General features: G+C 38.3%; 1 protein-coding gene across 6 annotated transcripts in view; it reads left to right on the top strand.

The window, feature by feature from the left end:
• LOC149679514 (plexin-B-like) overlaps positions 1–13,464 on the top strand; it is a 293,178-nt gene that overhangs the window by 276,490 nt on the left and 3,224 nt on the right. For 3 of the 6 annotated variants that reach the window (XM_089835319.1, XM_089835320.1, XM_089835321.1), the window contains 14 exons: positions 1,820–1,965; positions 2,043–2,145; positions 2,723–2,859; positions 2,931–3,204; positions 4,205–4,660; positions 5,621–5,864; positions 6,658–6,800; positions 6,872–7,065; positions 7,137–7,211; positions 9,677–9,743; positions 9,819–9,965; positions 10,613–10,766; positions 11,948–12,130; positions 12,213–12,406. In XM_089835319.1, the coding sequence (XP_089691445.1) occupies positions 1,820–1,965; positions 2,043–2,145; positions 2,723–2,859; positions 2,931–3,204; positions 4,205–4,660; positions 5,621–5,864; positions 6,658–6,800; positions 6,872–7,065; positions 7,137–7,211; positions 9,677–9,743; positions 9,819–9,965; positions 10,613–10,766; positions 11,948–12,130; positions 12,213–12,406 (2,517 nt within the window). The remainder of the gene's footprint in view (positions 1–1,819; positions 1,966–2,042; positions 2,146–2,722; positions 2,860–2,930; positions 3,205–4,204; positions 4,661–5,620; positions 5,865–6,657; positions 6,801–6,871; positions 7,066–7,136; positions 7,212–9,676; positions 9,744–9,818; positions 9,966–10,612; positions 10,767–11,947; positions 12,131–12,212; positions 12,407–13,464) is intronic. The other 3 variants (XM_089835325.1, XM_089835323.1, XM_089835324.1) reach the window with 3 other exon arrangements.

Genomic DNA, 13,464 nt, shown 5'->3' with positions numbered 1-13,464 from the left:
AACATTATTAAAACTTACAGGGACTTATAATAAAGTTTTGCGAAAACTAATAGACCTTAGATGGTAAAGACTATACCACTAATTTAGTGGCTACTTTATATAAAATAGTCAAAGAAAACTCTTACGAGATTTCACGCTTTAAAGATTTTAAAGCTTACAAACACACACACTCACACCCACGTACGGACTCCTCGACTCTTAGACGTTTTTAATTGGACAATCTCTCACACTTCATCCAAGCTCGGTATTTTAATTGCCACCGCTGTCAACTACTGTTGACTATAACTTGACTTTTAAATCGAGGCAAACTTTTCTTTTGGCTTCCAAAGTTTTAGGACTTAATTAATGAGATTTGATAGTACGGTTCAAAGAATTAACGTAGCGCGCTAGCTCGACTCGACTCTTGGCGCATCATCTTAGCAGCACCAGATTTCCGTTTTCCTGGAATTTATCCAGCCGTGATTCGAATTATTTAGTTGATTTTTCTAAAAGAGCTACCTTAGAGAATGTCGGTCTTGAATTATATCATTCTAACCTTTTATATCGAGTTTCCTTAGCCCAAGGCTTAGCTCACATAAACGGGCCTAGATAAAAGAACAACTGGTGGTGTGTTTCACACGAATTATTTGCTCCTTTGTATGGTAAAGTTCTTTCATCTTTCCCCAAGAACCAATTGCAACAATGTTAGTCCGTTTCGTACGTTTATCATGAAACTTATAAATACTCTATTAGATCCTTGGGATAACGCTTTGTCCATACAAAAAACGCGATATGAATGAGCAAGGGAATGTTTAGGATTCTACTATATATAAATCAAACTCATTCGAAATTTAAAGCGTCTGTAAAGGCATCGATTGACGGTGTGTAAAAATTATTTAAAATACCGGATTTACGAGAGGTATTTCTGTGGGCGCTGCCATAACCTGTCCGCGGGCTTTTAGTTAGTGGCTGACATTCCCTGTCGTCGAACGCGCTCCGTAGCCTTTGCAGAACAACTCTCCGAAAAGGGGGCGGTAACCTCGTAAGTCCCGTTTAGGGACTTGGCAATTCGTGCTTAACTCCGCCCCCAGCGCCTTTATGGTATGTTTTTTTACAGAATGAATGCTATATAAGCCCCTCCTGCTGGTATGTTTGTGAAAGGTAGCCTGACCTTTCATGACGTAGTAATGCCAAGTCCCTATACGTCAGGCACGTGGCTGAGGAAAGGCATGGTTAAAAGAAGTTTAGTTCTTGTTATTTCGAAAACTACCACTTAAGTGGCACTGCAATCTTGCGAAAAACAAGGATTACGTGTCCTGTCCCACTCCATGTAGAGTCTTTGTATCTTGGCGTCACGTGGTGCCTGTGACGTATTTCAAATGATTTTTAGCCATCCGCCGACGCCTCTTTACAGTCCCTTTAACTACTAGCTAGGCCCGTTCTGCAAATCTTTTAAATAAAATAATAGCAAAAGTTCAATAAAATAATAGCAAAAGTTCAATAAAATAATAGCAAAAATTCATAGATTAAGACATAAAGTGTACTTCATTGACACTTACTCGCGACTAGTAATATGAGTAACCCCCCCCCTTTACCTCTCAGAATAGTGTCGACGCCTTCTGTTTATGATTACCTTCACGACCGTAGCACAGTGAACACGAGTCAATCGGCTCAATACAGTAGCACTATAGTACTAATAGAGTACTATTTTCTATAACACTTTCACCTCAAAAAAGCTCTTCTCGCATTGGTTAATTGGTTCGTGTGGGGGTTGAGAGGAGGGTCGTTTGCTTCTCATTTTATATGGCGTCTAAAAGTATGTTTGCTCTTAACTTCTTAGATCCATCCTTTAACGGGACCTATGGAAGGTGGAACCTTAGTTACGATACGAGGCAGTAATCTGGGAACGAGCGAGAAAGAAATTCAAAATAAAATCACTATCGGTGGAGTTCCTTGCAAAATTATTGATTACAATGTATCAGTCAAGTAAGCTCATAACTATTTAACCATTTTTAACTTATGTATCAATTATAATTAATTGTTTTATGAACGATTAAAAAAAGGGTTACTTGCCAAACTGGTTCCAGTCAAATGCCAACTGAGGCAGAAGTTATGGTGGCGAATAACGCAGGCGTGACAAAAGCCAGAGAAAAATTTAGTTACAAAGTAGGTTATGAATGGATTCTTGGGATGGGCGATACTCGACTCCTGTATGTCGGCTCCTGTGGTTCCCCTTAACTTTCTGGCTAATCTTCTATACACCAATTTTACCCTGCTAAAGGCGGGGGCCAATGAGAACTCATCCACAATTGCGCAACCCAACCAGTCAACTCCACCCACTAGATGCTCCCTTAGCCTAGGCCCTAGACTATAGGAGCATCTAGTGGCATTTATTTAAACTAAACCAGAGCCTAGACTAGTTTTAAAGGAAAGCGCGGCTCCGTTGATGCCCCTTATAGATGGCTTTTCCGCTACACAGTGGCTAAGCTTGCTGAAGGCTAGTTAAGCCAAAGGCAGGAACCAATGGGAACTAGTGCATTAGGTCTGATTGGTTCCTGCCTTTGGCTAGGTAAAATTCGTGTGCAGAAGGTTAGCCAGAATGCTAGGGGTGATCATGGAGCCGCGCTTTCCTTTAACCTTGGATCGATATCAATGTCAGGAAACCCGATACCAGCTCATCCCTAATGAATTCTGCTATAATTAATTTACAATTCATTTTAATCTCAAATGAACTTTATTTCAGCGCGTGGAGCTTATATCAGTTCACCCCAACATGGGTCCACAATCTGGAGGTACAAGATTATACATAACAGGCAATAATTTAAATATTGGAAGTTCCTTAGAAGTTTCTTTAGACGATCTACCATGCTTGGTTGATAAGTAAGTTTCAAATTTTAAATGTAAACTCCCGGTACTTAAGTGTTCAGATATTGATTATTGTTGATTTTTAGGACATTGGCTAGTAGCAGCCAAATTAGTTGTCGTACGAGCGCTGCAAATTCGACTACTTACAGCATTTCTAATTTGTATTTACGCATCGATAATTCCACCCTGAGTATTAAGCAACCGTTTACGTACACTGACGATCCCACGATACAAAAGATTGCACCATTAAAGAGTTTTTTAAGCGGAGGGAGGCTCATGACTGTCTCGGGAACCAACTTTTCTTCTGTCCAGCAACCGAGGATGGCTGTCTTTTATAACAACACGATACTTAACGAAAGTGTAAGTATATGAAAGTGAAATTTTTAGGGCGGGGAATTTGATTTGATCGAAGCGCGATGATGTTTTTGACTTCCGCAAAATTGGGGAGAGGGTGCGCAATAGTGGCTCAGTATAAAAACAGTAACCCGCGTGGCATGAATTAGCCAATTAAAACTCCGTTCGGCCCACTTTCTCCATTTGAGGAAGCCTAGGTTCACGGTGTAGAATGCCAGTTCACCAGTGGTGTGTTAGTACTCGTTAAGTTAAGTTCGGAGTATCGAGCCGAGTACTCGTTAAGTTCGGAGTATCGAGCCGAGTACTCTACAAGATACTCGATAAGAACATATTGAAATACTGGAGAAAGGTTCGAGTATCGAGCCGAGTACTCGACAAGATACTCGATAAGAACATATTGAAATACTGGAGAAAGGTTCGAGTATCGAGCCTAGTACTCGACAAGATACTCGATAAGAACGTATTGAAATACTGGAGAAAGGTTCGAGTAGCTTTTCAACTTCTTAAATACTCCACAAATACTCGAATCCAAGGCTTATAACCTAATCTAAATACTCGATACTCGAAAGAATTTTTAATACTCAGCTCCAAACTCGATATGAAATGTTTCTGATAATGTGACTCGGCTCGAAACCGAAAAAACGGGACTCGTACACCACTGTAGTTCACCGCACAATAAGGCTCCATTTGTACTATTCCCTGCTTTAATTGGCAGTAGGAAAGCGCGGGTCCAGTGGATCCCCTACAAGTTGACATCCTTACGGTTTTGGCTTGGCAAAGGCAGGGTGGGCCGTATTTATAAGTGCACTTATAAATCCCGCCCACTAGCCTTCGCCAAGCTAAACCCGGAGTTCAGGAGGAAAGTAAACTTGTATGGGATCCACTAGACCCGCGCTTTGCTTTAAATCCAGGAATCATTTTGCTTTTTTTGTAAATGGGCTTTCATGTAAATCATTGAAATATATATCTAGTTTCAACTCTTACGTTTTACCCCTTGCTTTAACAGATTTGCCACGTCCAAAGCTCGAGTACCATGACTTGCCCGGCGCCTTCGATAAGTTTCAAAAGCTTAAATAACTTATTGCACATGGGTAACCCATCGGACGCCGCTAATCGGTGGAAATTTCAAATCGGTTTCATTATGGATGAAGTTCACACTGTTAAGGAACTGCGGGACAGTTTCCCATCGGTTCATTCGGAACTTATCTACGTTCAAGACCCTCGTTTCTTCGAATTTGATAGCGATAATATTAAACTTTACAAAGGAGAGTCTTTGGTGATTGAGGGAGAAAATTTGTTGCTGGCTAGCACCGAACACGAAGTAAACGTGACAATCGGAACCCGTCCTTGCAATTTAACGTCTTTGGCTATGACCCAGCTTGTTTGTTTGCCACCTGAAGTTCAACCTAAAGGAACTGACGAGCTTGGAAGACGTACTGAGAATGGATTGCCACTAGTTACGGTAAGTGTTTTGCCACATTCTAATGGTGGAGGGCTGGCGAAGTATTTTTAAAATATGTGACAGGACATGTTATGCCAATATCCAAATACTTGGTACAGAATCCCCTCTATTCTTGGTCCCTGTAATAGTTAAAGCAAATCTCGGCTCTTGGGGTATCCCTAACATTCTGGCTGATCTTCTACACATAAAATTTACCGAGCCAAAGGCAGGAGCATATCACAACTTGTCCTTGAGGGTGGAGCTAAAATTAAATAGGCCTTTGCTAAACTTTCAGGGCCACTAGATGCTCCCATAATCGAGGGGTGGAGTTGACTTGCCCTCTAAGCTTAGCAAAGGCTAGTTTTAACTCCGCCCTCGACATTAACGAGTTCTGATTGGCTTCTGCCTTTAGCAAACTAAAATTTGTGTGTAGAAGATTAGCCGGAGGAAGGTTATGGGTGCCATAAGGATTTTTTTAACTGGACATTGGGCCAGCCACCCCCCTGGTCTGGAATAAATAAACTGGTCCATAAACATTGACCAGGGCGCGTCGTCTGCTAAAATAAAGAAGTGGATAATTGAAATAGTTGAGATAATATCTGGACTCTGGTTACCCTTGAATTTTATTAGTGGTCCCGTGGACCACTGACCCCCCTTCGATTTAATTTATAAACTGGTCATTTGCCCTGTGCCACCGCCTTATTTCCCACGCTGGTGCCATAGGAGCCGACATTTGCTTTAAAGTCAACTTTTAAAATAGATATTTCTCAAAACCGGACATTTTATATTTCTTATATTTTATTCGAAAAGCTTTGTTTCAATAAAAAAAAATGTATAATTAATTTATCAATTTAATGAATTAAACTTCTTGGCCACGTGCCTGTGACGTATTACAGATAAAATTTACAAAAGTGCCACCACCTTCCATCCACTCCTAATTTTTGACCTTCCCTAATTTTTATTTATATGGCATTATTTTAGATTCGTATTGGCAGTAATATGCGTTTTGAAATTGGTTACCTTCAGTATGAAGTGGTTAAAACTTTAGAGTTTCCTCCATCGGCGATCGCTGGTATCGCGGTGGCCGGTTCATTGCTTATACTCGTGACGCTCGTCATTCTGGCTTTTTTAAGGCAAAAGAGTTCGCAAGCCGAAAGAGAATATAAGAGAATCCAACTTCAAATGGACACGCTGGAAAATAGCGTACGCTCGGAATGCAAGCAAGGTGAGTCATACTCCTTAAAAGTATGGATATTTTCTTCGGGACAGCATTTATATTATTGATTTCATAGTATTGATAATACTTTCGACCGCGCTTGCGTTTTAATATTAGGATAAGTTCATAAGATACGTTCCATAAGTTTGTCACTGTTTACTGAGAGCTTGTCATGAAGTGACGTAGGTCATAGATTCAGGGTAAAGCGACGCCTTTTGAGGCACTGTCAAAGGCTTAGTAATGCAGACTAAATTGGAAGATGGACTGCAAATTTAACCGACTAGTGTAGTCAATTCTCGTGTTTCTGGCATTTTAGTATTAGCATAAGTTCATAAAATATGTTCACCATAAGTTTGTCACTGGTAACTTAGAAACTGGAGCTTGTCTTGAAGTGACGTAGGTCATAGATTCAGGGTAAAGCGACGCCTGGTGAGGTGCTGTCAAAGGCTTAGTACAAACTAAATATGGAGCTAACAACTGGCTACGGAGAAGAGATAGTCTGACGTCACGCAGCTCCCCTCTTTGTTGCTATTTTATTTTTGCGCATAGAATACTGTTTCCAACCGTTAGGGGGATGAAACTCCAGTAAGACATAGAAGGGTGTGAAGTTTCAGGGTCAGAACTGTTAGCTCCCTATAGAAAGATGGACTGCAAAACCGAGTGTAGTCAATTCTCGAACGAGCTCTAAATTAAATCTTGTATTACGAAGTATAGGTAGTGTCATACTTATTTAAAGAACATATCTTATAAACCTATGGTATTTGCGACTATATTCTATAAACGAAAAACTAAACCATTTTAGCTTTTGCCGAACTTCAAACTGACATGACTGACTTAACGAATGACATTGAAACAACTGGCATTCCTACGCTCGATCATAGAACTTACGTTATGAAAGTTTTTTTCCCTGGAGTCTATGATCATCCTCTGTTGCAAGATTCCAAAGTAATTAAAAAGAAAATTTAATCAATTTTAATGGATCTTTAATTAATTTAACCGGGAATTTCGCAATTTAGATTCGAACCAATGGAATGTACAGCAACTACGAAATCGCCATGAATCACTTTGAGCAGCTTTTACACAATAAAGGCTTTCTATTAACATTCATTGATGTTTTAGAGAACCAGAAATCGTTTAATATGAGAGACAAAGTCAATGTCGCTTCACTACTTATGATCGTTTTTACCGAAAGGATGGAATACGCCACGGAGTAAGTTTGATAACTTAATCTTTAGTTTAATTAAAATTTACCCATCTAAATTGATAATTAATGTTTTTCAGTGTTCTTAAAACGTTGTTACTTCAGTTAGTTGAAAAGTCCGTGTGCACTAAACATCCTCAACTTATGTTACGAAGGTAATTACATTTTTAATGAATTTTGAAGTGATAGTAGCGTACGTGTAAGTCGATTAAAATCTAAAATGCGTTACGCCACCTAAGAGGTGTAATGGGAACTACAGGTGAATTTGGAGTCGAAAATTCGCGGATTATTTGAAATTCAAAAAAGTTTATTTATAACGAAAATCATCAGGTCACACCAAAATCCAGCCAGCCGACCAGCCAACAGAGGTCGGAACAATACTTTCGCTGCTCTAAAGAGCGCAAAAGTAAAAAGCGTATAGTTTTGAGAAAGTTCTGATGCGCTTGGGAGGATTGCTGGTGCAGTAGCTTTGAAAGAAGTATACAGGGTTCATACAAACCTGGAAAACCGGGAAAACCTGAAAAAATCAGGGAAATAACTAGTTGACAAAAACCTCAGGGAAATTTCGAATTTTTAGTTAAAATCAGGGAAATTTCGAATTTTTAGTTAAAATCAGGGAAATTTCGAATTTTTAGTTAAAATCAGGGAAATTTCGAATTTTTAGTTAAAATCAGGGAAATTTCGAATTTTTAGTTAAAATCAGGGAAATTTCGAATTTTTAGTTAAAATCAGGGAAATTTCGAAATTTTAGTAAAAATCAGGGAAATTTGCGTCAAACAGTGGCCGAGTAATTAAGCAAAATGTTCGTGAACATACCCTCCATAGGTTTAACATTACACTATACTTTGGAGGCTCATAACTCTGGTTCTACTAGAGATATGGGGATGTCCTTTGAGTATGTCATAGTCCTATTTGCCCCCCCCCACCCTCCTTCGTTAACATTTGCTCCATATACGGGAAAAACCTGGAAATCTCAGGGAAATTTGCTTTCCAAAAGTTGTATGAACCCTGAGTATAGCAAGTTCGCAGTTTGTGCGTGTAGGCTGCCTACAAACGGCACCCTCAAGCCTCTGTTGGCGCCCTTTAAAGCGGCTGTCACTGTCAGACCCCTCTTTTTTTTTTACACACCCGATATGCTAAACTCTATGAGGAAGATCGTCGTTTGTCCCACGGTCCGAACAGTCCCTTGAAATAATGTTTGGTGACTCCTTAAAGCAAAGTGCGGGTCCAGTGGATCCCCTCTAAGTTCAGACTTTCCTTACGAACTCCAGTTTTGGCTTGCCGAAGGCAGGAGCCTTTGTGGGCGGGATTTATAAGTGGACTTATAAATCCCGCCCACTAGCTAAACCCGGAGTTCAGGAGGAAAGTCAACTTGAAGGGGATCCACTGCCACTGGACCTTACTCGATCTATGGAGCAAACAATAGTCACCACCTACAAATCTTTTTGTGAAACATCATGATCAGGCAGTCAAATGGCGGCCTGTGCCTATTTTCTTTGAAACCGAAACCCAATTTTTGCATTCCAAACTGATATGTTAAAGCAAATGTCGGCTTCTGTGGTACCCCTAACATTCTGGCTAATCTTTTACCCAGAAATTTACCTTGCCAAAAGCAGGAACCAATCAGAACTCGTCCATGAGGGCGGAGCTAAAACTAGCCCTTGCTAAGCTTAGTCAACTCCACCCCTCGATTATGGGAGCATCTGGTGGTATTTGTTTAAACTAAACCCGAGGGGCTAGCCACTTACGAAATATGGTGTACAAGCCTTAAGAAATATATTTCAATATTTCGAGAAATATCGGAAGTATAGGGAAATATCTGAAATAATGAGAAATATCGGAAATATAGGGAAATATCTGAAATAATGAGAAATATCGGAAATATTGGGAAATAATGAGAAATATCGGAAATATTAGGAAATAATGAGAAATATCGGAAATATTAGGATATAGTGAGAAATATTAGGAAATAATGAGAAATATCGGAAATATTAGGATATAATGAGAAATATTAGGAAATAATGAGAAATATCGGAAATATTAGGAAATAATGAGAAATATCGGAAATATTAGGAAATAATGAGAAATTTCGGAAATATTAGGAAATAATGAGAAATATCGGAAATATTAGGAAATAATGAGAAATATCGGAAATATTAAGAAATAATGAGAAATATTGGAAATATTAGGAAATAATGAGAAATATCGGAAATATTAGGAAATAATGAGAAATTTCGGAAATATTAGGAAATAATGAGAAATATCGGAAATATTAGGAAATAATGAGAAATATCGGAAATATTAGGAAATAATGAGAAATATCGGAAATATTAAGAAATAATGAGAAATATTGGAAATACGAAGGAATAATGGAAATATTGGAAATTTTAGGAGAATATCGGGAAATAAAGAAATACAAAAATAATAGAAATAAATCGGAAATATTTGGAAATAAGAAATCTGGTGTACATTTTTTGGGGAAGTGAGTAGCCCCTCGACTAAACCACAACCAACCCTTATGAATAATAAATACTCCAATTAAAACGCTACTACAACTTTTTAAATTAATTAATTTCAATTAATACGCATTGCATTTGTTTAATGGATAATATTTAATTAGAGCGGAATCTGTTGTGGAGAAGATGTTATCCAATTGGATGGCCCTTTGTATGTACGATTACTTAAAAGTAAGTAGTCATATGAGTTTAATTAGAAGTTGATAAATTCGATACTAATGATTACGTGAACTTGTTTTAACGAAGGAACACGCTGGTAGTTCCCTGTTCCTGTTATTTAGTGCCATTAAACATCAAGTTGAGAAAGGGCCCGTTGACGCTGTTACTCACTACGCCAAATATTCCTTAGCTGAAAATCACCTTTTGCGAGAACAAATTGATTATTCCATTGTTGTAAGTTCAATATTTCGTTTATTAAAGGGGAATGCGAATTTAACAATTACATATCATATTTTACCACGAAAGTTGTATTACGTACGTTACACTTTCAAGTCTCTACTTTCAAAATATCAAGTTTTTAATATAATTGAATTATTAAAGTTTGTATTTTTAAAATCCATTGAAAAATCACGAAAACTTGATCAGTTTCGATATATATCAATAATTTAGTCTTGTCGAGCTTGTTCGCCCGTTTTGTGACGTCACTATGACGTCAGGGGAAAAAAAGCTCGGGAATCCTATACGCGGCGTCTCGAGCTTCTCGCCAGTCTAAACTCTGGGTCTGATAGCAGAGAGAGTGGCACCATCTGACGTGAAAAATATATCTGTGACGTCGGAGTACGGGAAACGTTTTAGCCCTTCATTAAAACTGGATTTCAAATCATTTCATATGAAGCATTTTCAAATGCATATTGTCAAAGCAAATAACTTGCAGAAATCAGAGGGAGAATTAAAAGCTTGATATTTTTGAATTCACAGAAAATAATTCTATCTTTTGTTATATAAATCCGAGGTTTTTCAAACGAAGCTTCTCATTCCCTTTTAAACATGTTATTTTGGTTTGTAAAGTTTCTAAGTTAAATCTTGGCAATTAATTGCAGACGGTGCAAGTGGTCCAAGATGATCTCGATGAGAAAGTACTTTGCAAAATGAACGACTGTGATACGATCACGCAAGTGAAAAGCAAAATTTTAGATGCCTTATACAAAAACACTCCGTTCTCCTTACGTCCCTCCGTTCACGATGTTGATTTAGGTAAGTCTGGTTTATTTTTTCGTATCAAGTATAAACGCGGGCTTGGCCGCTTCTACATGTTGTTTAAAGTCGCGCCATACTGTCAAATAAGACTATTTAGGTTTGAGGGTAAAGCCAGTGTTCCAATGAAATATACCGCTGTTTTCGAATGTTGTATAAATCAGGGTTCGAACTAAAAAAAAAAAAAAACCCACGGGTCTTTCTATGTTTTACCCACAAAAAAAACCCACTTATTAAAACCCATCACTATGATCTTCAATTTTGATGAATTCGAATGCTAGAGTAATTTAATTTTGAAAATAGTTTAAGAAATTATTTAGAGTTTCAAGTTCAAAAGCATTTTTCAATAATATTTATTATTTTTTATGAAACATTTTAAGACATTTTTTTACTAAGCAGTGACTTTTGAGTGAAAATTTCTATAATGCACGGAACTGCTAAATATAAAAAAACCCAATAAAACCCGGTGATCAGGGTTTTTTTTTTAAGAAAACGCGGTGGGCTTGTTCTTTTTTAAGCTTTTTGCCCATAGCAAAAGCTTTATACGGAGACCCCTGGAAGCAGGCTGGCTGGCTGGCTAGCTGGCTGTTTCGCGTACATTTTCGTAAATTTAAATTACGCGGCAGAGCTCGCCGGAATTAGATTCTCCACCGCACTACGACGAGAAAATGCGGACCCTCGGAGGTAGCGGGAATCGAACTGAGGTCGCCGGTGTGGGATGCGGATACTCAACGTCTGCGCCACTACGATTGTTGTTTAGCTATCGATATTTTTCGTATACTTTTACACGCCTTTGCTTATTGGTAGCGGGAATCGAACTGACGTTGCCGGTGTGAATATCCCTAATTTCGGGTTTTGTTAAAGACAATATCACACTGCAAAAAGCGTTAATATGCCTTGGGGCATATCTTGTTTATTTATTAATAAAACACAGTGGGCTGGATTTTTTTTAATAAAACCCGGTTTTTTCGAACCCTGTGGTAAAATAACGGTAAAAAGTGGAAAATATAACTTTTGAAACACTGGATAAACCTGCAAATAACTCTTCACGAATTCAGCTTATACAAAATTAATTAAAAATATGTCGCTAATAAAATTTATATTTGAATTAAAACACGTACGATTGAATGTAAATTATAAATTCGCTTTTGCAAAAAAACCCGTTACCTTAATTCGAGTAGTTCTGTCTGTACCTTCAGAATGGCGGCATGGCCGAGGTGGCCACTTAACTTTAGCGGATGAAGACTTAACGACTAAAGTCCAAAACGGTTGGAGACGTATAAACACTCTGAAACACTACGGAGTGAAAGATACGGCCATTATGGGCTTGGTGACTAAACAGAATGACAGCTTTAGTTCAAATTGTAAGTCGACGAGGTTTTCTTTATTTGCCACCACGGATCGTGGTTTTTTGGAGTAAGGGCTGGATCTCCGTATCTCTTATAGGCTCTTTGTTACACTGCCCACCAGGTACGGGAAACACCTCCCTGAACTCGGCTAGCCCAATTGTTAGTGCCTACGAGATGGAACAAGGAATTCGATATTGGCATCTAGTCAAAAGCCTCGACGATCAGTTCAGCAAAGACAATAATCACAAGTCAATTCCCGAAATTTTCCTAACTCGTCTACTATCAACAAAGGTATGAATATTTAATTAATTCTGATCAAACTAATTCGTACACGAAAGTCCTTTATGGATGGTAACAGGGATATTAGATGTTTCAATGGAGAGGGAAATTACGGAAGCGTTATCGATAGCGCTGGGGATGCGAAATCTGAGAGAAATAGGCGAGCTAACTGTGGAATGGCTTAGGTCCGGTGGGACGCGTAAAATGGGGGAGCAATACTCGGAATACAATTCCTCAATTTGTCCTTGGGGGAAAAACAAGACGCCCGTGTTTTTAGACTCCTGTTAAAATAACCATAGCCTCCGATATGATCTAGGCCCGTGCCTATCGCGAAGCGACAATATTTTTTTAACTAATTTAGTTCGCCGTGTTTTCTCACTTGGGGGCGCTTTTAGTATCGTAAAATAAAAATAAGTTCAGCCTCGTGACCCCGTCGACTGCTACAATATTAGGGCAAGGCATAGACGAAGAGCGGTGAAGCCGAGGTCGCGGTTAGTAAGAAAATGTTTTAGAAAATTTTCGAACACCTTTATTAAACAATCATGACAAAGAAGTAAAGGATAAAAAAGTTAATGTTAAAAAAATTAAAGGTTATGAAGTGGTCAAAAAATTCCTCTTATAGTATAATAAAACTGTGAATTAGCAACTTCAAGAAGTTTTGTTTTACTAAAAAAAAAAGAAAAACAATGTTAAAATCTCATAATTAATTTTGTTGTCCACACAATCTAACCAAAAGAATGGATTAAATAAAAAATAAATAGCCCCTAAAACAATTACGTTAATTAAAGGGTGAAACCTTTCTCTTTCATAAAATTTTTATAATTGGCCCCTAAAATATCAACGACAATTTAATTATGGAAGACCCCCTTCCAGGGTTCGTTCGGAAAACCTGGATAAGTCAGGGATATGGAAAATAGGGGAAAAAGTCAGGGATTTAAAAATATTTCCTAATAAGTCCGGGATATGTCAGGGATTTCGTTTGTTATATCAAACCATGCTTCGAGCAATGCTAAATATGAGACAGGTGTCATTATGAAGTGGGCTCTGATAAAGACCTTAAATGGTCAGGG

Source organism: Phalangium opilio, unplaced genomic scaffold (assembly GCF_054372755.1).
Source record: "Phalangium opilio isolate 3A_F unplaced genomic scaffold, DU_Popi_V2 ptg000041l_1, whole genome shotgun sequence".
Classification (NCBI taxonomy): Eukaryota; Metazoa; Arthropoda; class Arachnida; order Opiliones; family Phalangiidae; genus Phalangium; species Phalangium opilio.
This window is presented reverse-complemented; position numbering and strand designations above follow the sequence as displayed.